Here is a 24,650-nt window from a genome sequence, read left to right as displayed (position 1 = left end):
TGAAGCAACATCTCAAGACATCAGTCAGGAAGTTGAAGCTTGGTCGCAAATGGGTTTTCCAAATGGACAATGACCCCAAGCATACTTCCAAAGTTGTGGCAAAATGGCTTAAGGACAACAAAGTATTGGAGTGGCCATCACAAAGCCCTGACCTCAATTCCATCGAAAATTTGTGGGCAGAACTGAAAAGGCGTGTGCGAGCATGGAGGCCTCCATCTCTACTCACTTACACCAGCTCTGTCAGGAGGAATGGGCCAAAATTCACCTAACATATTGTGGGAAGCTTGTGGAAGGCTACCCGAAACGTTTGACCCAAGTTAAACAATTTAAAGGCAATGCTACCAAATACTAATTGAGTGTATGTAAACTTCTGACCCACTGGGAATGTGATGAAAGAAATAAAAGATGAAAGAAATAATTCTATACTATTATTCTGACATGTCACATTCTTAAAATAAACTGGTGATCATAACTGACTGAGTTAAAATGTATTTGGCTAAGGTGTATGTAAACTTCCGACTTCAACTGTATTTACAAAAAAAAAATATGGGGGATTGGAAATGATGCAGACAATTACATTGATGGAATCCACAATCTATCTGCAATATTAAAGTTGATCTCCCGCAAAAAAACTAAACAAAATCCTAATAACATCAGAAAAATTTGGAACATAAGTAGGTTACACCAAACATTGTGTGACAGACTGTGTGAAAAGAAGAAGCTGACCAGAAGATGGCAGTTACAGTTACATATTAACCTTCTAGTTTGCAGAATATATGATGACAATGAGTTAAACCTCACATGTGCAATATGAAAATATCTAGATCATTGTTACAAAACCTGTGGACTCTTTGCACATAATAATTATGAGCTGTCCAATTGAATGTTCTGTGCATGATAATACAAAATCAAGTCTCTTTTTCATGTTGTTTGTTTTATTTTCTTCACACACCCTCACACAACCAATATTTCAACAACCAAAACAAACCACTAAACCATTAGAAGTCTTAACGCTCTGAAAATAAGACAATATTCTTTTCTCAAACATGTACAGTGCTACACATATACACACAAGATGGGAAGATTCAGAAACAAACCACTTTAATATAAGCTGGAGCTTGGGAGTATAGAAAGACAGATATCATACCACACCAAGTGATCCAGGCCGATAGGTAGAGCATATTTATAGACATCCCTTCAACTTACTATATAACAACAATAATGTACATTGCAGATTTACTCTTGCTTTGGTTTTACATTTGTGTACATACAGTATTGATACGAGTCTGTGTAGCACTTCTTGGGGTAACGCTTAAACTTTTAGCGATTTGGACTAGCCCCCTACAGGATGGAGTCACTGATAAGTAGATTGCTCTTAGATGTAAAGCCCCATATTTAGGGGACTTTCAGCAGTTCCGAACAACATTTTTGTGTACAGAGCGCTCTGCGAACGGCGCAACATCAATTGCTGTGCACTCCGTGAAAGCTCTGGTTGTCACTCTTCTCATGCTGCTCTCCGCTCTCAGCTGAGATGCAGTATGTGAAATTGCATATGAAACGGAGAGCCTAGCGATTGCAGATAAAGCGGTCTCATCTCGCTGTAATGTTCTCAGATGGATTTAGAGCTCACAACATGAAAAAATAAAAAATAATTTCGTAGAATTGAAACAATGGGACTTTCTCTTGGTCACAGTGGGAGGAAATCACTTTGTGCTTAAAGCTGGCGTCACGAGTCTGCTGGAATTTGAATGGCGTCTCTGCGTCGCTCAGAGGATGTTGGGGTGAAAAGTCTCTGTCGTCAGTTATTTGAAATGGTGCCAATTTTGTATGATCATATTTATTTTAGTTATAAGGTGAAATCTTAGAGTAAGTCATTTATAATTTCATTGTAACTATATTTTGAAAGCATTTCAATAATTAAAATCCATAATCCATATTCCCCCACTTTTGTTGAATAGGAAAACAAATACATATATGATGTTTCATATTTTCATATTTGCACAGTGTACTTGAGCTTGTATCCTCAAAAGTGACTACACCTTAGCAATTTATAACTATTTTTACCAGAATGGTGGGATTGTAATCTTTCTGGCAGTATAAGCATTAGCTGGTATTGTTTATGGCCCTCTCATGATAAATAATTACTTTTGGGTATGTCTATTTAGGCAGAAATCTACATTTTGACATTACATTTAACAGGTTTTAAGAAATAGAGACAACTGGTTGACCACCATGTGGAATGTTGCAAACTACATCTCGTACAATGCACTGCTTTTATGAGTGCAGTGACAGTGTGAGGTCAGATCAGCATAGAAATAATGGACCATATCAGCCCTAGATACTATCATCATATGGTCTTTACTGGCCTCATTTCAACAGTCTTATCTTAGGGCTAGATTCAATCTGTATCGCAGAAACAAATTTAAGGGTAATTTCCGATTGAGCCGAACATATGCAGCGTTTTCCGTGAACACAGTCTCCGTGAAAGCGGGAACATTGCCTTTAAATTTTGAGCTATAATGCTACAAGAATTCTTCGATATGGATTGAATTCAACCTTTAATGTCTCTGCATATTCATGACCCCACAGATATTGTTGGTTGGGCTCCTCATAAACTTGTCTCTCCAGTCTTGCCTGGTGACCTGCCCCCTGTGGGGGTGACCTGAGTTTGTCTATGCTCCCCCAGGATGGCAGCGATTAGAGCCTCTGGGGCTGAGACCCCGCCTCCAGGGGACACAGGGCTGCGGGGGGTGAGCGGGCTGATGGGCGACGGCAGGGTGTCCTGGGGGGAAACCAGGCGCTCCTTCTTAGCAGCAGAGCAGGGCGAGCGGCTGCTTGGGAGCCCCTCTAGGGGACGAGGATGCAGGCTGAGGCCCTGCAGGGAGGGCATGGGGGTGTTGGAGTGAGCAGGACTGCGGCTGCGGCGATGGTGGTGTTTTCTTTTTCCAGGGCTTGGGCTGCGGGAGCTAGCAGGGGCCAGCAGGACCAGTGTGCTGTCATCCTCCGAGCTGACGTCAGAACTGTCTGAGCGGCATACTGGTGGGGCTGTCGGGCTGTGCACAGGAACATGGATCTATGGGAGATGGAGGAAGGTTGGAGAAGAGAGTAAGAGAAAAGGGTGGGAGGGAACAAAATTAGGAGAAAAGGACAAATATCCATCAGAACTGAATGGCAGACAGCAACTGCTTAATTCTCTGTTCATTGAACAACATGGGAAGGAAATGTCAGGAAGGGTCCTGACCTGAAAGGGCGATGTCACGCCGATAATAGTGTTCATGTTATTACTGTAGAAACCCAAAATGTATTCCCCTTCATCCCTGGGTAAATCCTCCTCTGTAAATGTCACCTGAGAGAAAGGGGAAGAGAGTGAAGAAAAGTACAAATAGAGAAAATGGAAACATAGAAAGTGGATGTGTGGATAAATGTTTTCTCATCTCAATGGATAAATGAGGTTGAGTTTGTGGGAGTATGTTTGTCAGGCTTTGTATCATACCTGTGACCCATGATCTGCTTTGGCCCACACATATGTTACATAGTCCTTGTGATGTTTGAACCCAACCTGTGTAGACAAATCACAGACTTCAATTGACCATGGAACAATTACGCATAGCCCTAATAACCTACAGATATTGTGTGAGAGAAAATATGAAATCTCACTGCTTTGAAGTTGAAGTCACAGTTACCTTGTATATTGCAACCCAGTCCCATGAGCTGCGCTGGAAGTTGGACATCACAGTGAATCTGACCGTGGCATCAGAAACCTTAGTCCACTCCTTCACATACTCTAACGTTACAAGAGGAAGGTCCACTTTAAATGGGAACTGAGGGAGAGAGCATGAGAGTGAAAAATAAACAGAGAGATAGAAAGATAATTTCAGAGGGTGATTCTTATGTGATTACTTTCTAAGGCTATAATGTAACAGTAACTGTGAAGGTTTTTCACCATATCTGGATAAACATCAAACAGTGACTGCTGGGGTGAGACCCCAGGGGTCACAGGGAGGTTGGACTTACATGTAATGAGAAGACAGCAGAGACAGGCTTGTGGTCGCTGCAGGTGTAGCCCATGTGACTGCGGTAGGAGTGTTGCACCACCTTGGTTGCCCCACCCAGCCAAGAGGTCAGGCCGCGCTGCAGCGCCGCATTGTGGGTAGGAACAGGGGAGCCCGTACAACGCAGACGCCACAGGATACGGTCTGTCCATGCTGGCTTTCGCTTCTTACTGCTGTGAGAGGAACAGAGAGAGAGATAATAGTGGGAATTGGAGATCAGTGAATCAGTCAATAGAGGTGTTATTATGAAACCAATAACTTGCCAATTTTGCTGCACTCATTATGTCTAAGGCCTAGCTACAAGGTCTGTAACCTGATTTGATGTGTGCATAAATGTGAGAAGTAAACCAGTTGTTGAATGCATGTACCCGGGATACAGAAACCTTACCTTAGGTTCAGGGCCACCTCAGTCAAAGTGGTAACCCATAATAAATAAAAACAAAAGAAAACTACAAAGAATGTATGAATGTTTATGTTTATATATATATGTATATGGGTATGTGTATGTATGTATATAGATATATATACACTGCTCAAAAAATAAAGGGAACACTAAAATAACACATCCTAGATCTGAATGAATGAAATAATCTTATTAAATACTTTTATCTTTACATAGTTGAATGTGCTGACAACAAAATCACACAAAAATAATCAATGGAAATCCAATTTATCAACCCACACTCAAAATTAAAGTGGAATACCACACTACAGGCTGATCCAACTTTGATGTAATGTCCTTAAAACAAGTCAAAATGAGGCTCAGTAGTGTGTGTGGCCTCCACGTGCCTGTATGACCTCCCTACAACGCCTGGGCATGCTCCTGATGAGGTGGCGGATGGTCTCCTGAGGGATCTCCTCCCAGACCTGGACTAAAGCATCCGCCAACTCCTGGACAGTCTGTGGTGCAACGTGGCGTTGGTGGATGGAGCAAGACATGATGTCCCAGATGTGCTCAATTGGATTCAGGTCTGGGGAACGGGCGGGCCAGTCCATAGCATCAATGCCTTCCTCTTGCAGGAACTGCTGACACACTTCAGCCACTTGAGGTCTAGCATTGTCTTGCATTAGGAGGAACCCAGGGCCAACCGCACCAGCATATGGTCTCACAAGGGGTCTGAGGATCTCATCTCGGTACCTAATGGCAGTCAGGCTACCTCTGTCGAGCACATGGAGGGCTGTGTGGCCCCCCAAAGAAATGCCACCCCACACCATGACTGACCCACCGCCAAACCGGTCATGCTGGAGGATGTTGCAGGCAGCAGAACGTTCTCCATGGCGTCTCCAGACTCTGTCACGTCTGTCACATGTGCTCAGTGTGAACCTGCTTTCATCTGTGAAGAGCACAGGGCGCCCGTGGCGAATTTGCCAATCTTGGTGTTCTCTGGCAAATGCCAAACGTCCTGCACGGTGTTGGGCTGTAAGCAAAACCCCCACCTGTGGACATCGGGCCCTCATACCACCCTCATGGAGTCTGTTTCTGACCGTTTGAGCAGACACATGCACATTTGTGGCCTGCTGGAGGTCATTTTGCAGGGCTCTGGCAGTGCTCCTCCTGCTCCTCCTTGCACAAAGGCGGAGGTAGCGGTCCTGCTGCTGGGTTGTTGCCCTCCTACGGCCTCCTCTACAGCCTCCTGGTAGCGCCTCCATGCTCTGGACACTACACTGACAGACACAGCAAACCTTCTTGCCACAGCTCGCATTGATGTGCCATCCTGGATGAGCTGCACTACCTGAGCCACTTGTGTGGGTTGTAGACGCCGTCTCATGCTACCACTAGAGTGAAAGCACCGCCAGCATTCAAAAGTGACCAAAACATCAGCCAGGAAGCATAGGAACTGAGAAGTGGTCTGTGGTTACCACCTGCAGAACCACTCCTTTATTGGGGGTGTCTTGCTAATTGTCTATAATTTCCACCTGTTGTCTATTCCATTTGCACAACAGCATGTGAAATGTATTGTCAATCAGTGTTGCTTCCTAATTGGACAGTTTGATTTCACAGAAGTGTGATTGACTTGGAGTTACATTGTGTTGTTTAAGTGTTCCCTTTATTTTTTTGAGCAGTATATTTACCCCAAAAATATATGGGGGATTGGAAGTAATGCAGACATTTACATTGATGGAAGCAACAATCTAACTGCAATATTAAGCTGATCCACCCCCCCCCTCCAAAAAAATAACTACCAAGAGGCATGCCTAAAATAAAGAGGCTAACTAACACAAAACAACACCAAACACTGACAGGCCGAGAAGCATCTGGTCAAACACACACACACGCACGCACGCACGCACGCACGCACACACACACACACGCACGCACGCACGCACACACGCACGCACACATGCACGCACACACGCACGCACACACGCACACACACACGCACACACACACACACACACACACACACACACACACACACACACACACACACACACACACACGTCATCCTGATTGCTCACACCTGTCAACTTCTCTAGGCTTCCTGGCAGAGCACATCCCTTGACCCGGTTGGTGCTGCCACCTGGGGATGGAGTGTGGACGTGTATCCTGGTAGTGCGCTGCCTAACTGTGTCCTAACACTGAACTACCCCCCATATCATAGCAAGTCAGTAAAAAGGGAGCGTCACATCAATCACAAACCATTTATTGCTCTACACAGTATCACGTACCTGGTGTCGTATGTGTGTGTCCCCACATCAAACTTATATGTGGGGGGGAAGTTGAGAGGGCCTTCTAAGAAGCCATCTAAGATGGACTCACTGTTTTTGGCTATGTTGAGCTGCAAAACAAACATGCGAGAATGAAGAGAGAGAGAGCGAGAGAGAGTGGGAAAGAGAGACACAGACAATACAATTGAATCATCAAAGTAGCTTGCTTGACTTGATGCAGCCACTGTGTGATTGAATATTATTGGGTGTAGGTTCATTTTTGTTGGTGCTATAGCTATCTCTGCTGGTATTTAATCAACAGTCATTGTTTTCAAAGATAAACATGACTTCCATTTGGTACTCTGTTTTCAAAGAAAATTCAATTTTGACTTTAAAAAGAAAAGTCAAATAACTGACAGATTTCTCACCTGGTCTCTCTCCCACAGCAAAGGTAGTTTATTGCTGTCAATGGCACTCTTCACCACATGAATGTCATAGTCCTCTATGCGGAAGTTAAGATCTCCAAACCAGAACACCACACTGGGAGAAGAACACAGGACCATTTCACCACTCTATGAGCCAACGACTGATCATCAGAACACCAGGCTCAAAGATGGCGCCGGAGGGTAGGGCTGCCGTCTTATCGGCTCTTAAGCAACCATGCTATTTTGTCAGTTTTTTCGCGTTGTTCGTAACTTGTTTTGTACATAATGTTGCTGCTACCGTCTTTTGTGACCGAAAAGAGCTCAGAACTGGGATTACTCACCTCAAATTGGACGAGGAGTTCTTCTTCAATGAGTCGGACGCGAGGGATATACTACGGACACCCGACCAGGCCCAGATCCCTGTGATTCGCTGGAAAAGGAAACGTAGGTTTCGCGGAAAGAGATCAGGATGCCTTGTGAGGATCAGGCGACGAGTGGCTAATCTGCCCTTGCCTTCCATTCTGCTAGCTAACATTCAATCGCTGGAAAATAAATGGGACGAACTGAAAGCACGTATATCCTACCAACGTGACATTAAAAACTGTAATATCTTATGTTTCACCGAGTCGTGGCTGAACGACGACATTAAGAACATACAGCTGGCGGGTTATACAGTCTATCGGCAGGACAGAACAGCAGCCTCTGGTAAGACACGGGGCGGAGGCCTGTGCATATTTGTAAACAATAGCTGGTGCACGATATCTAAGGAAGTCTCAGGGTTTTGCTCGCCTGAGGTAGAGTATATCATGATAAGCTGTAGACCACACTATCTACCTAGAGAGTTTTCATCTGTATTTTTCATAGCTGTCTACATACCACCACAGACCGAGGCTGGCACTAAAACCGCACTCAATGAGCTGTATTCTGCCATAAGCAAACAGGAAAACACTCATCCAGAGGCGGCACTCCTAGTGGCCGGGGACTTTAATGCAGGGAAACTTAAATCAGTTTTACCTAATTTCTATCAGCATGTTAAATGTACAACCAGAGGGGAAAAAATTCTAGACCAGCTTTACCCCACACACAACGACACGTAGAAAGCTCTCCCTTGCCCTCCATTTGGCAAATCTGACCATAACTCTCTCTTACTGATTCCTGCTTACAAGCAAAAATTAAAGCAGGAAGCACCAGTGACTTGGTCTATAAAAAAATGGTCAGATGAAGCAGATGCTAAACTACAGGACTGTTTTGCTAGCACAGACTAGAATATGTTCCCGGGATTCCTCCGATGGCATTGAGGAGTACACCACATCAGTCACTGGCTTTATCAATAAGTGCATCGAGGATATCGTCCCCACAGTGACCGTACGTACATACCCCAACCAGAAGCCATGGATTACAGGCAACATTCGCACTGAGTGAAAGGGTAGAGCTGCCGCTTTCATGGAGTGGGAGTTTATAAGAATCCCGCTATACCCTCCGATTAACCATCAAACAGGCAAAGCGTCTATACGGGACTTAGGTCGAATCGTACAACACCGGCTCCGACATTCGGCGGATGTGGCAGGGCTTGCAAACTATTGCAGACTACAAAGGGAAGCACAGCCAACAGCTGCCCAGTGACACAAGCCTACCAGACGAGCTAAATAACTTCTATACTCGCTTCAAGGCAAGTAACACTGAAACATGCATGAGAGCATCAGCTGTTCCGGACGACAGTATGATCACGCTCTCTGCAGCCGATGTGAGTAAGACCTTTAAACAGGTCAACATTCACAGGCCATTGGGCCAGACGGATTACCAGGACATGTACTCCGAGCATGCACTGACCAACTGGCAAGTGTCTTCACTGACATTTTCAACCTCTCCCTGTCTGAGTCTGTAATACCAACATGTTTCAAGCAGACCACCATAGTCCCTGTGCCCAAGAACACTAAGGTAACCTGCCTAAATGACTACCGACCCATAGCAGTCACGTCTGTAGCCATAAAATGCTTTGAAAGGCTGGTCATGGCTCACATCAACACCATTATCCCAGAAACCCTAGACACACTACAATTTGCATACCTAATCCAACAGATCCACAGATGATGCAATCTCTATTGTACTCCACTCTGCCCTTTCCCACCTGGACAAAAGGAACACCTATGTGATAATGCTATTCATTGACTACAGCTTAGCATTCAACACCCTAGTGCCCACAAAGCTCATTACTAAGCTAAGGACCCTGGGACTAAACACCTCCCTCTGCAACTGGATCCTGGACTTCCTGACGGGCCACCCCCAGGTTGGAAGGGTAGGTAACAACACATCCGCCACGTTGATCCTCAACATGGGGGCCCCTCAGGGGTGTGTGCTCAGTCCCCTCCTGTACTCCCTGTTCACTCATGACTGCACAGCCAGGCACGACTCCAACACCATCATTACATTTGCTGATGACACAATAGTGGTAGGCCTGATCACCGACAACGATGAGACAGCCTATAGGGAGGAGGTCAGAGACCTGAACGTGTGGAGCAAGGAGAACAACCGCTCCCTCAACGTGATCAAGACTAAGGAGATGATTGTGGACTACAGGAAAAGGAGGACCGAGCATGCCCCCATTCTCATCGACGGGGCTGTAGTGGAGCAGGTTGAGAGCTTCATGTTCCTTGGCATCCACATCACCAACAGACTAACATGGTCCAAGCACACCAAGACAGTTGTGAAGAGGGCATGACAAAACCTATTCCCCCTCAGGAGACTGAAACGATTTGGCATGGGATCCTCAAAAGGTTTTACAGCTGCACCATTGAGAGCATCCTGACTGGTTGCATCACTGCCTGGTATGGCAACTGCTCGGTCTCCGACTGCAAGGCACTACAGAGGGTAGTGCGTACGGCCCAGTACATTACCATGGCCAATCTTCCTGCCATCCAGGACCTCTATACCAGGTGGTGTCAGAGGAAGGCCCTAAAAATTGTCAAAGACTCCAGCCACCCTAGTCATAGACTGTTCTCTCTGCTACCGCACGGCAAGCGGTACCAGAGCGCCAAGTCTACCCCAAGCCATAAGACTCCTGAACAGCTAATGGCTACCCAGACTATTTGCATTGCCCCCCCCCCCCCCCCCCCCCATGCTGCTGCTACTCTCTGTTATTATCTATGCATAGCCACTTTAATAACTCTACCTACATGTACATAATTACCTCAATTACCTTGACACCGGTGCCCCCCGCACATTGGCACATTGACTCTGTACCGGTACCCCCTGTATATAGACCCGCTATTGTCATTTACTGCTGCTCTTTAATTATTTGTTATTCTTATCTCTTACTTTTTTAGGGATTGTCTTGAAACTGCATTGTTGGTTAAGGGCTTGTAAGTAAGCATTTCAATGTAAGGTCTACTACACCTGTTGTATTCCGGGCATGTGACACATAACATTTCATTTGATTTGATAATTAGGACCAGGAGTATTTCCTGACCACACATGACCTGACCACCTGACCTGACCACCTGACCTGACCACATGATCTGACCACCTGACCTGACCACATGACCTGAACAAGAAAAAAACGGTGACACTTTACTTGAAACCCAGTGACATAGCACGTTATGACACGGGCATAACCATGTCATAATATGTCATAACAGCTGATGTAACTTGTCATAATCCTAACATTGTCATGACATGTATTTTTACACATATATTGCGTTATTTTATGGCTGGTTATGACACCTACATAAGAGTGTCAAAACCCATATTTATTCAAGTAATTTTTTTCCCTGCCAAGAAGTTTCCTTTCATTTGAAAGTTTGTTTCTTAAATCATTTGTTGTTGTAATTAATGTTTTTTCATCATATTTTAAATAACTTGTAGAAAATACACTTTATGACACTGTCATGAAGCATTATGACCATCCTGTGTCACTTTACTTAGACTAAGAAAATACACTTCATGACACTGTCGTCAAGAAGCATTATCATATATAATCCTCTCTAGGTTTCTTCCTAAATTCCTGCCTTTCTAGGGAGCTTTTCCTAGCCACTGTGCTTCTACTGTACATCTGCATTGCTTACTTTTTGGGGTTTTAGGCTGGGTTTCTGTATAAGCAGTTTGTGACATCTGCTGATGTAACATCTATAAATACATTTGATTGATTGAGATAGGCCTATCAGGTACATGCTCTTATGTCAGTCATCAGTCAAAAAGAGGATGTCTTGTCCTGCTCCTGAAATATACTCCTGTATTCATCCCAGTCATCAGCAAAAGTGCATTGGGGTAAGTGAATGTCTGATATCAATGTGTGCGCATATACAATGCTAATTTAATATGGTCAACAACAAAAAATAATGATATAACATAAACATACTGTTGACACGTAGGCTGTGGTGTAATGGAATGTTTTGCCTTGTGTGGTAGGTTATGTGGGTTTTGACAGTCTTATGTAGGTGTCATAACCTGCCATAACAAATGCAATATATGTCACATATGTTATGACAAGTTATGTCAGCTTTTATTACTTTTATTACAACGTGTTATGATGCTGGGTGTCAAGTAAAACGTCACCAAAAAAACTCCCATAGGTGGTCAGGTGGGATAAACTCCTGGCCCTAGACATACTGTTTACATCAGCCCTCCCCATCCAAATGACCCACTCGTGGTCCAGCACACCCGAGGCAGTCCCGCCCTCAAACTGCTGTTGCTGCAGAATGCTCCCAAAGTCCTCCATGCGCTGCTCCAGGTTTCGCATGTGAGCCGGCAGGTGACAGTTCAGGAAACACACCGGGTGGCCGAACATCGTCATCCTCGCACTTACACCCCCTTTATTACCCTGGGGGAGGGGAATAGAGAGATAGTATGAAAATGTAACACACACTGATGGATAAAAGATGGATGCTCTACCAGCCTTTGTAATCAAACATCCACTGTGATAAGGATGAAAGGACAGATGGTATTTTGGTATCGTCTGTATCAAAGATCCAGACAGTCAGACAGTCCTGCTGCGCTGACCTCAGAGAGAAGGAGACTGCTCCGGCAGCCAGTATTGATGCTGACATCAACACGCTCAGGAAGGTCACACGTACGCACGCACGCACGCACGCACGCACGCACGCACGCACGCACACACACACACACACACACACACACACACACACACACACACACACACACACACACACACACACACCCTATTTTCTCTCTCCCTGGCATATTAACATATTTTGATGCAATTTAAAAGCTACAGTGCATTCGGAAAGTATTCAGACCTCTTAACTTTTTCCATATTTTGTTACGTTACAGCCTTATTCTAAAATAGATTACATGTATTTATTTCTTTATCAATCTACTCACAATACCCTATAATCACAAATCAAAAACAGTTTTGCAAATGTATTACAGATAAAAAACAGAAATACGTTATTTACATAAGTATTCATACTCTTTGCTATGAGACTCAAACTTGAGCTCAGGCGCATCATGTTTCCAATGATCATCCTTGAGATGTTTCTACAACTAGATTGTAGTCCACCTCTGGAAAATTCAATTGATTGGACATGATTTGGAAAGGCACACACCTGTCTATATAAGGTCCCACAGTTGACAATGCATGTCAGAGCAAAAACCAAGCCATGAGGTCGAAGGAATTGTCCATAGAGCTCCGAGACAGGATTGTGTCGAGGCACAGATCTGAGGAAGGGTATCAAAAAATGTCTGCAGCATTGAAGGTCCCCAAGAACACAGTGGCCTCCATCATTCTTAATGGAAGAAGGTTGGAATCACCAAGACTCTTCCTAGAGCTGTTTGCGCGGCCAAACTGAGCAATCGGGGGAGAAGGGCCTTGGTCAGGGAGGTGACCAAGAACCCGATGGTCACTCTGACAGAGCTCCAGAGTTCCTCTGTGGAGATGGGAGAACCTTTCAGAAGGACAACCATCTCTGCAGGACTCCACCAATCAGGCGTTTATGGTACAGTGTCCAGATGGAAGCCACTCCTCAGTAAAAGGCTCATGACAGCCCGCTTGGAGTTTGCCAAAAGGCACCTAAAGGACTCTCAGACCATGAGAAACAAGATTCTCTGGTCTGATGAAACCAAGATTGAACTATTTGGCCTGAATGCCAAGCGTCACGTCTGGAAGAAACCTGTAACCATCCCTACAGTGAAGCAAGGTGGTGGCAGCATCATGCTGTGTGGATGTTTTTCAGCGGCAGGGACTTGGAGACTAGTCACGATGGAGGGAAAGATGAACAACTCAAAGTACAGAGAGATCCTTGATGAAAACCTGCTCTAGAGTGCTCAGGACCTCAGACTGGGGCAAAGGTTCACCTTCCAACAGGACAACGACCCTAAGCACACAGTCAAGAAAACGCAGGAGTGATTTCGGGGCAAGTCTTTGAATGCCCTCGAGTGGCCCAGCCAGAGCACAGACTTGAACCCGATCAAACTTTTCTGGAAAGACCTGAAATAGCTGTGCAGTGACGCTCCCCATCCAACCTGACAGAGCTTGAGAGGATCTGCAGAGAAGAATGGGAGAAACTCTTCAAATACAGGTGTGCCAAGCTTGTAGCATCATATCCAAGAAGACTCAAGGCTGTAATCGCTGCCAAAGGTGCTTCAACAAAGTTCTGAGTAAAGGGTTTGAATACTTATATAAACGTGATATTTAAGTTATTTATTTTTTATAAATGTTTTTTTATAAATGTCTAAAAACCTATTTTTGCTTTGTCATTATGGGGTATTGTGTGTAGATTGCTGAAAAAATAACAACAATTGAATCCATTTTAGAATAAGGCTGTAACATAACATAATGTGGAAAAAGTCAAGGAGTCTGAATACTTTCCGTATACACTGTATGTATTTAACAAGGGTTTTTGGACACTGCATTTACCAACAAGCTCCTATTTTAGAGCAGGGGTTGCCAGGGTGACACTCACCCAGTAGCCCCCGAGGCCTGTGCGTGTTTTCTCTGTCTGCAAACCCCTCAGAAATGGAAGATGACAAAATTTTGAAAACACCAGCAACAGCACCCCCTGCATACGCTGGGACGTCACCTACAGCGATAGAGGGGGAGGTGAGAGCGAGAGAGAGAGAGAGAGAAATAGAGAGTAACTATCCACAGAGATTGAGACAGTGACTGGCCTGGCACAACATTGCGAGTTAACTCTTTACTGACCAGCACATATCCAAATCGACTCAGTGTGTCCATGCAGAGTTCACTCCACTGGTCAGTGAAGAGAGCATCCTTCAGCCGCTTGTTAATCATAGAGTTCACTTCCTGTAGCCTGAGTGGGGAGGAATAGAGAAAGAACAAGTCATAACTCAGTGGGAGGAGAAGAGGAATAAGAAGAATGTTTGGATGATTAGATGATTAGATGTGGTGACATCAGTAGTAGAGGAGAGATCAGAACAGTGACAGAGGTATGATGGAGGAGACATTGAATGCTGGCACCGTTTTGATTGGAGCAGAAGCTCACCCAATGATAAACATGTCTGTGCTCCCATCGCCAGCATGCGGCCCAAACAGAGAGGTGATGTCATCAGGAGGAAGAGCAGAGCCCACATTCCATGTGACAATGTGAACCCTATCAGAGGACGACACAGGAGGTAATGCACATCCTACATTATCAGTAAAACTACATACATTAGTTAAACTTTACATACACTATATGTCCAAAATTATGGGGACACCAGCTCGTCGAACATCTCATTCCAAAATCATGGGCAGTAATATGGAGCTGGTCCCCCCTTTGCTGCTATAACAGACTCCACTCTTCTGGGAAGACTTTCCACTAGATGTTAGAACATTGCTGCGGGGACTTGCTTGGGCGATTAGGCCTAGCTCGCAGTCAGCATTTCAATTCATCCCAAACGTATTTGATGGGGCTGAGGACAGGGCTCTGTGCAGGCCAGTCAAGTTCTTCCACACCAATCTCGACAAACCATTTCTGTATGGACCTCGCTTTGTGCACGGGGGCATTGTCATGCTGAAACAGGAAAGGGCCTTCCCCAAACTGCTGCCACAAAATTAGAAGCACAGAATCGTCCCGAATGTAATTGCATGCTGTAGCGTTAAGATATCCCTTCACTGGAACTAAGAGGCCTAGCCCGAACCATGAAAAACTGCCCCAGACCATTATTCGTCCTCCACTAAACTTTACAGTTGGCACTATGCATTGAGGCAAGTAGCGTTCTCCTGGCATGCTCCAAATATAGATTTGTCTGTCAGACTGCCAGATGGTGAAGCGTGATTCATCACTCCAGAGAACGCGTTTCCACTGCTCTAGAGTCCAATGGTGGTGAGCTTTACACCACACAAGCCGACGCTTGGCATTGTGCATGGTGATCTGAGGCTTGCATGTGGCATTTTGGCCATGGAAATCCATTTCATGAAGTTCCCGACGAACAGTTCTTGTGCTGACGTTGCTTCCAGAGACATTTTGGAACTTGGTAGTGAGTGTTGCAACCGAGGACTGATGCTTTTTACGCGCTACGCGCTTCAGCACTCAGCAGCCCTGTTCTGTGAGCTTGTGTGGCCTATCACTTCGCTGCTGAGCCGTTCTTGCTCCTAGACGTTTCCACTTCACAATAACAGCATTTACATTTGACCGGGGCAGCTCTAGCAGGGCAGAAATTTGACGAACTGACTTGTTGGAAAGGTGGCATCCTATGACGGTGCCACGTTGAAAGTCACTGAGCTCTTCAGTACGGGCAATTCTACTGCCAGTGTTTGTCTATGGAGATTGCATGACTGTGTGCTCGATTGTATACATCTGTCAGCAATGGTTGTGGCTGAAATAGCCAAATCCACTAATTGGAAGGGGTGTCTACATACTTTTGTAGTGTAGATTTGCAATCATAACTGTGCAGTAATGTAATTATTATGTAATAATGTATAGCTCAATGTTATGGAGACTATAAACTGCACCTACAGGAACAATCTAATCTAATATCAGTAAAAGTGATTTTAGTGGTTGTGAATAGAGAGAGAGAGAGAGAGAGGAGAGAGAGAGAGAGAGAGAGAGAGAGAACACTGTCTGGGACCTCTGTCAAGGAAATGTGCAGCCTGTATGCATTCTGTCTAGTTCAGATGGTTCTTACTGAGATGTATGGCATTTGATTCACATGACACATTCTGGCTCATATCAACCCATCATCCTGCAAATGGCTTCTAAACCTGAGGCTGGGTTCTGCCTAGCTCGTTTGCCATGCCAAGGACGGAAAGAGAGAACAATCTCCATGGAGACAACAACGTGTTACTGTATTTAGTCAGGGAGTAGAAAGAAAAACTAGAACAAATGACGGTTGGCATGCTACTGAAATAGTACTTGGCGTCATCATTCGTGATCTGTCTCACCTGAAGCCGTAATCTGTTTCTCCTTCAGTCTTGTCGGTCTGTGGCTGGTTCTTCACAGCGCCCCCAGGGGATCTGGTCCTCTGGGGTTGTGGACTGGAGCCTGGTTTAGGGCTGAGGCTGGATGGCGGGGTGAGGCATGGCTGAGGCAGGTTAGGCTGTGGGATGAGGTAAGACTGGCCTGTGTAAGGCTGACTGCTATGAGGACTCTGAGGGCTGCGGGACAACAGGGAAGACTCTGTAGGGGACTGGGACAGGGAGATGGGGCTGTGTGGTCCAGGAATGCGGTTTGGAATAAAGGCCTTATCCTTCATATCAGCCTCTGGACCTCTGGAGGAATTCAGTGCAGTAGGTCTGGGACGGCTGATATTGACTGGAACTGCAGCACTGGACCCAGGCTGTACATTCTCCGGCCTCACCGGGTCTGGCATCTCACGTACACCTGAGGCCTGAACTGGACCCATTCCTGGGAGTTTCCCAGACCCTACTATGGGACAGGTCATAGAGGTGTCCTGGGCTGTTGGTTGCAGGGGTAGAGCAGGTCCTGGAACAGCATTCAACCCAGGTTGTCCAGAGAGTCTTGCTGGATCTATGCTGCTTTGTTTCTGCTGCATTTGATCCATTAACCTGATTAGTAACCACAAATCACGTGGAAGGGATGGGAGAGCGTTTGTTAGATAAAGAGATTGAACAGATGGGAGAGCAATTACAAGAGAGAGGAATGTGCAGTCTGCTGGGCTGGTTGTGTAACTGATGCAAATGTAGAATGAGAAGATGAGAGACCTGTGTTTGTTTTCCTTCACAACCCCTTCCCTCATCCCCCCTCTGATCACAGACTGTCTCCATCTAACACCGATCCTGTGGCCCGACTGGGAGGGGGAATTGACATGGAGCCAGAAGGGGGTGAGGGAACTGGCTCACACTGAGTACCTGTCCACCTCCTGCCCCCCAGTCCCCAGACATCACAGCCGACATCATAACCATACTAAACCATAGGCAGTCGGTGGGAACCAACTTTCTACCCCAATCCATGTCTACTTTCCTGTTGCTTAGCAATACATTTCAGTCCCCTAGTCCAACCCCCTTTCTATCCCATGACTCCCTGCTCCATTCCCTCCTTGCATCTTCCCTTTCAACTACTGTATGTTATGGAGGGGAAGGGTGGGCTTTTCTACTCTTCAAACTAACCTATCATGCCCCTCTGCCTCAGAAAATGCAGGTAGAACAATGTATATCTCTAACACACTCTAACACACACACTATGTGTGGCAGCGAGATAGTCTCAGACAGAACACCAACCCACTGCAGCAGTAGATACAGAGCAAGAACACAATGGGTCACATGACATTAAGTAGGCTACATAGTAGTCCTCACTCTATGAGAATCAGCCTATAAGATGCCAGTGACAGCAAGAACAGCTCACTTACCAAACGCATTGTTTGTCCGCCGACCTCCATAAATGAAATACCCCCCTGATTTATTCATAACATTCAGAGTGGCTCTGGAAACTGAAAGGTACATGTGACCACTTGAATGTGCAAGGATAGCCTAAACATAATAGATTGTGGTTGTGGTCATGGAAGGTGTGTCACTGTCAATAAAGCAATACATTGGAAGAAAAAATCCATCACAAATGTTGTTGTTAGTGGCTATATACATGTTGATTCAGCCATTGAATGGACAGCCATCGATCACGTGACACCAATCATTCCTATGTGAAGACTCAATAGCACATTGAAGCCAAATGGTGTCGATTAAGATGGCATCTCATGGGTACATAACATGCACAGTTTGAGGTACTCCAGGAAGTGACATTGCAGGCTAGCTCAGTGCTGCCCCCTCTCATTGAGTAACTCCAGTTGAAGGTGGCTGGGGTACTGCAGGCTGCTATTAGCAATTCAATAATCCTTAGAATTTATTTTGTGTGCAATTTTAAAATAATTGGTTAAAGAACATACATCTGGTGTATTAGAAGCAATTACGTAACATGATTGTCTTCTAAAAAAATATATTTTCACAAAGATTGCCATTTTCCCATTCACTACAGTGTTTGCTGACAATGCCTGCAGTACCGTGGTCGGCCTTGAACTCCCGTGGCTTCAATGAGAGGGAAGCCACAGAAGCCCTCATTCTCCCCTGGAAGCCCTGGTTTCAGAAGAGGTGGAGTCATATAGGTGGACTACAAGTGACCTACAGCAGCTGTAAGAAAGCCTGTCCCTTTAAGAGCTCAGTGATGATGTCACAGCTGTCGCAAGCTGGCAGTGTTTAGTTCATTACCAAGCGCAGCTTGCCACCTATAGCTGTGAACACAACTCTCAGTTTTGGACATTATTTATTTTCTGACCAATGTATTCATCACTGTGCGTGAATACCAAAACTGTAAGGTTTATGTTTTCCCCCTGTTTTACTGACGAAGTTGTCAATAGTTTAAGAATATTTTCATAATTATTACAGCATTATGTGTTTCATTTTTTATGCTGAATGTGCCTTATCTTAGTATTGATGCTTATTATTTTCAGACCACATCTTGTATGGATAAATGGACAGTTAATTGGATAATCAAATCTGAATGACATGACACAAAATTGCAAACATTGTTAATCTCCAATCAACATTAAAGAATCCTAAACTGCGGAACTGTCTCTCCCACCATCTCTCTAATAGGAGTACAATCTCCATAACTTCACCTACTCAATCACTGAATAAATTCCAGAGGCATCATCCTCTAATTCATGGTCCTTAGAGTTGGATTGTGTAAACCACCTGAAGATATGGATCCGACAAATACGGACCCATCCAAGACAGACATCCCCTAGCTCACCTGGGCGATTATACTGTTGAATATCTCCCCACCACTCAGACACCCCCCTCATTAGGACGAAGGAGTAGTCGAGCGGACATCCGATCAGAGAGGAGTGCTACCAGATCCAGATATAGTGCCAGCTTATCGGTGAGTCGCTTCCCAGATCTATCCCACTTCCAAGCAGCTATGTTGGAGAAAAGAATGAAGCTCATGGAGTTTAATGACCTACAACGCCAGCTAGAGCAAGATCACAACGTTGACGTAGTGTCGACGCATAGCAGCCGAAGCCAGAGAAGTTCAGCGACAACAGGAAGAAACTCAGTGTCGACAGGAGGAAGCTCATTGGGCCGGAGAACCAATAGCTACACAATTGAACAGGCAGCGGCATCTACAGAAGGTAGCTAATGAGCTAGATCTAGCCAAGCTTGTCACATCCTTTCTTAAAGAAAGAGATGAAGGCGTTGATGCAGCCAGAACCCAGATGACTCAGTCAGAGCAGAGGAGCCCCTCACCAGCACTGTCTGATGAATCATGTGACAGCTTTGCGTCTGTCCCACTGACACAACCACAACACGCCAACCTAGGAGAAAGAGGCGGAGCCTATGAAGACTCACATCATCTTCTCCCTGCCTACCCGAGGCACTCATCAGCAGCTCCTGTGGTTCCGCACCCTGCTCCAGCTCTCGTGGTTCCGCACCAAGCTCCAGCACCTGTGGTTCCGCACCCTGCTCCAGCTCCCGTGGTTCCGCACCAAGCTCCAGCACCTGTGGTTCCGCACCCTGCTCCAGCTCCCGTGGTTCCGCATCTTGCTACAGCTCCTGTGGTTCCGCACCCTGCTACAGCTCCCGTGGTTCCGCACCCTGCTACAGCTCCTGTGGTTCCGCACCCTGCTCCAGCTCCTGTGGTTCCACACCCTGCTCCAGCTCCTGTGGTTTCACACCCATACCCTGTTCCAGGTGAACCCTACTTAACTGCGGGACAAAGCATACCTTATCCAGTCCCAGCAGCACCAGGCTTCCATCCAGGTTTAAGCGTGCCCTATCCCAATCCAGCAGCACCATATCCTGCTCCATCATACGGCATGCCGAAGCAGTCTTTGCCCTACTTTGAGAGGGGTAGAGAGAGTGACTTTTGCCCTCCTCAAGATGGCCCTAGATACCTGATGAGCAGTCACAGACACCTAAACGAGCGGTATAAGTATCAAGTGCTCCTGGCCCACCTGAAACTACAGAGTGCAGTCCAGCTTGCTAAGGCCTACATGCACGACCCGAGACCTCACACTGTTGCCTTAAAAACCCTGCAGGACAAGTACGGTCAGCCCCGCCAACTCGTCCAGTGTGAGCTAGCCACCATCCTAAACTCCCCTGCCATCAGGTTCGGAGATGCAGAAGCCTTCGACACCTTTGCCCTATCATGCTCAGGACCCTTGAGGGGCAGAATGGCTATGAGCTCAGATGTAGATCCCACGTCGACCATCTCTTGAGCAAGCTACCGGGATGAATTCGTTGAGTACTGCTTAGATTGCGGCATCCTGAGGACTGGCACTGAACAGACGTACACCCTACACGACACCCTACAAGTCCCAGGCTAACCGCATATCAAGCAGAGCCACAGCCCTCTATCAATGTGATATGCCTTAGCCATTCAAGAAAGACCACCGTGCCTTAACGAGACAGAAGGATAAATCTGCTTCAATCCTTTTCAACGCAAGTGAAGATTCAAACCCAAAGGAGCCTGCTCAATCCAAGGGAGAAATCCAAATCCAAGCCATACTGTGACAGTAAAGAACACTTTCTCAACACATGTGAAGAGTTCAAGAAGCTGAACACAGGACAAATCGTCAAGTGGTTAAGGGATGGAAAAAGGTGTTGGAAGTGTGGACGATCCCACAAAGCTGATGCTTGCACTCTCCGACGACCTTGCAAGACATGTAAAGAGCAACACCTAACGATCCTTCATGATGCCATACAGGAAAACCAGAAAAGCGTGATCATGGTGAGTATCCCGAAGACCAAGGTGTACCTGAACAGACCCAACCAATCAGCGAAAGTAATGCCACAGGCTGTTCAACAACTTAACCTCAATTCTAAGCCTGAGACCTTCACCCTCATGACAGTTCGACAAGACGTTGTGCAACTGCAAGGTGCCTCAGTTACCTTTGACATGTTCCCCCTGCTCAATCCTTTCAAGAAGTATCAGATAAGACCGCAGACAACCTAGGCCTTTCCAAACACTCCCACCAAAAGCAACACGACCACCTCCGTAAGCTGCCTTTGCCACCGGTAGCCCAAGCCCAACCTCTGCTGCTGATTGGTTCAGACATGCCTCACCTCCTGATACCCATACAGCTACAGTGTACAGGCCCGCCTGGTGGACCCATTGCCGTCCACACCGAACTCGGCTAGTCCTTGCAAGGCCCTACTAGCTTAGTCCACACAGCACCAGCGGATTTAGTTTTTTTTTTAACATAAAATATATTTGTGGTCATATTTGCAGTGAATGTAACAAATTAAAGGCCTATTATTATTATTGTTAAAAATGTGTTTGTGAAAAGTCATGTAAAATTGCTTATAACACCATTATACTTCCTAAACGGTTATTTATTTTTGGAAGAAAAAAATGATCTAAAAATAAATATACTCTAAAAATAAAGATATTAAAATAATTCACGGACCACCTGCAGTACCCCCATGGACCACAGGTTGGAAACCACTGACCTAGAGATTCTTTTCTACCCATCTGTCACACATCAAAGATTACATATGATCTATAACATCACTTGATACAGGTCTACTCAGCCATGCACCTCTTTGCTACGGCACACTGAACTATGAAAAATAAAAAACAAGAATGTATGATCAATCAACATGCAATAATAATCACATACAGACATGCTGTGGGGTTGCACACACTCTCTGTGACAAATAATTTACCTTTCATCTGCAAGGTGAAATGCTTCGCCAGTGAATCGGTCTCAATCTGGCGCAAGGCAGGGCATGATGAAATACTTATCCAATTGAATTAGTCCATGATATGGGACAAATATCTACAGGTTTTCAATCGTCAAAACACCAGCACTTTACTGTTAACGTCTTTCTTCTAGACTCATCTGAAATATACTACGCCCCGGGGAATGACAAGTCGATACCGTGGCGAATGACAGCCCGTGAGTGACACTAGCGCGACCTGTCAAAGGTGAAAAACCGGGCGCTGTTCCCGGTACGCGAGTTTAGTGTCCTAAAACGTGAAAAACAGTAGACTAGTGCCTGATGTCCAGTAAACACAGCATCCTTGAGATAGACTACTGGTGGAGCTTCTGTGCGCGTGATACCGACTGTCCAGTTAACGGGACAGTTGCCTGCGCCTCGATCCTGCTTACCTGCTATCTCACCGGTGCAACTGTTTTCCTAGAGAGGAACCAACATCACTTACACACCGTCCTGAGACTGATTAAGAATAGAGTCAGAGCTGGCGACCGTAATAAATGCACCCAAGATGAATCTCAACCTCCAAATTCAGCTGACGTTGTGACTAGGATTACATAAATGAATTGAGCTTCTGTCGTGTCAATTATGTAATTAATCCGAGAGTTAGTCGTACACCGCCATACAGAGAATTAAAATGTCACAACGTCAGGCAGGTTGCTAGGCTACCTTAAAGCGCAGACTAGTGTAATGATATCGTTATTACAGGACACTGCGCAAGAGCGCCCGGAGTTGGTGCCCCACGTGACCACTATGCTTGAGCGCAGTTAATCATATTTCAAGCAAAATCATTCTGACAGGATTGGCAGAGATTACATAATTGAACTGTTATGTGAACTATGATTGCCCGTTTAAACCGTAAAATGTAGGCTCCTGGGGTGGATTGATTAATATATCTGGTAAAACAGAGTAGGCTTATGTCATTAAACAGATTTTCAACATTTTGATGCTACCTTTATAATTCTATAAAATATATGCAACAAATTGTCCACCTACAGGTTTTTGTGACAATGCACCACACAACCAATAAGCAAAGCATACGGACTTCGGGCACTTCAACATCATGGTTTGCGTTTTAAGGTGCTAAGGTGCTCAAGGAATAGCCTCAGAGAGGAGGCAAGAGCCTCATTAAAGGAAAATTCCACTCAAAAACTTTCGGTATTTGTTTCATTAGTCCTCTTTTGATACAGTTCCAAAATGTTTTGCATGTCAGCAATCAAGTTTTCAAGATCTTTAACTTTCAAAATATTAAAAAGTGTCACAGTATGATGTGTTTAGCACTTTCTGTATTTTGAAAGTTCTCTATCTAGAAAATTGATTGCTGATAAGCAAAACAATTTGGGACTGTATCAATACTGGACTAATGAAACAAATACCAAGAGTGATATTTTCCTATAAAGATCCAATGCAGTCGTTTTTACTTCAATATCAAATCATTTAAGTACCTTACTGTGATAGTTTTCAATAAAATTGTAAAACAAAAGTTTCAACAATTTCACAGTGTTATTCAAACCTCAGAGTGTGCAAATATACATAAAACACAGGAAAATCTAGGTTTTGACTGCACTGGGCCTTTAAGCTTTACTGAATAACTGGGCCTTCTGGGAGGATATGTATTATTATAGGACGACTTGTTGGGAGAATGATGATTTGCAACAGACAGTGCATTTCAGTATCACAAAATCAAAATACAGCCAGACTGGCCTGCTACTGTCCCTTTCTAGACCTTATAAACTGTCGAGGGTACACCCACAACTGATCCAAATGGAATGAATGGAATAAAACATTTAAATCACAGGGCGTTACGCCATTATTCAAATTACATTTTTACTGCAGTTTACAGCTTAGAGTAGAATTTTGTTCTCACTTGTACTCACCATAATACAAGTATTCATTGCATTGTGGCATTCTAGGCTACACTAGATAATGTTATTGTCCCTAAACAAGATCAACAGGGGAGCTTTTGAGCTGCATGTTTCATGTCTTCACTGTTCTTTCATACACAATGACACACCTGGCCTCTTCACTGCCAATCAGCTATTCCTCCTTGTTCTTGTGGATTTATATTGAAAATGTATGCAGCTTTGAATAATTGTATGTTTGGCTAGTTAACCTATTGTAGATCAGGACAAACGATCCCCCTACCACTATTGTCACTGTGAATGGTAGATAGAGGGCAGGATATACAGTTAGACTTGCAGACTATATTGACCTGTGGTATAGTTAGCTGGCGGAAAAGTACCAAACCAACTTGCTAGAGCAGGTGCAAGCAAGCAGAAGAGTAAATTACCCCCCCCCCCCCCCCCCCCCCCCAACCCATTCACAATGAAAATAAAGATATTGCAACTCGGTGTTTATATAGTATGATTCTAGTCTGTCCCTGAGCACATGGTGGTCCCGAGT

The 24,650-nt window shown here is 45.1% G+C and overlaps 1 protein-coding gene across 2 annotated transcripts; it reads right to left on the bottom strand.

The window, feature by feature from the left end:
• Positions 1-559: 559 nt before the first annotated feature.
• On the bottom strand, positions 560-24,523 carry LOC106564838 (inositol polyphosphate 5-phosphatase K). Of its 2 annotated transcripts, XM_014131280.3 has the most exons (13): positions 22,197-24,523; positions 16,464-17,087; positions 14,584-14,691; positions 14,283-14,391; positions 14,044-14,160; positions 11,767-11,942; positions 7,130-7,241; positions 6,723-6,832; positions 4,015-4,225; positions 3,684-3,821; positions 3,494-3,559; positions 3,242-3,346; positions 560-3,073 (listed from the first exon to the last, which is right to left on the bottom strand). In XM_014131280.3, the coding sequence occupies exons 2-13, from the start codon at positions 17,081-17,083 to the stop codon at positions 2,609-2,611; spliced, it is 2,337 nt and encodes a 778-aa protein (XP_013986755.1). In that variant the 5' UTR covers positions 17,084-17,087; positions 22,197-24,523; the 3' UTR covers positions 560-2,608. The 2 variants fall into 2 exon arrangements, with proteins under 2 accessions (XP_013986755.1, XP_045546122.2); XM_045690166.2 differs by lacking the exon at positions 22,197-24,523 and having other exon boundaries at positions 16,464-22,189.
• Between the last annotated feature and the right edge of the window lie 127 nt (positions 24,524-24,650).

The sequence above is a fragment of the Salmo salar genome, chromosome 01 (assembly GCF_965601325.2).
Source record: "Salmo salar chromosome 01, fSalSal1, whole genome shotgun sequence".
Taxonomy (NCBI): Eukaryota; Metazoa; Chordata; class Actinopteri; order Salmoniformes; family Salmonidae; genus Salmo; species Salmo salar.
The sequence above is the reverse complement of the archived record's forward strand: the minus strand, read 5'-3'. Positions and strand labels throughout refer to the sequence as shown.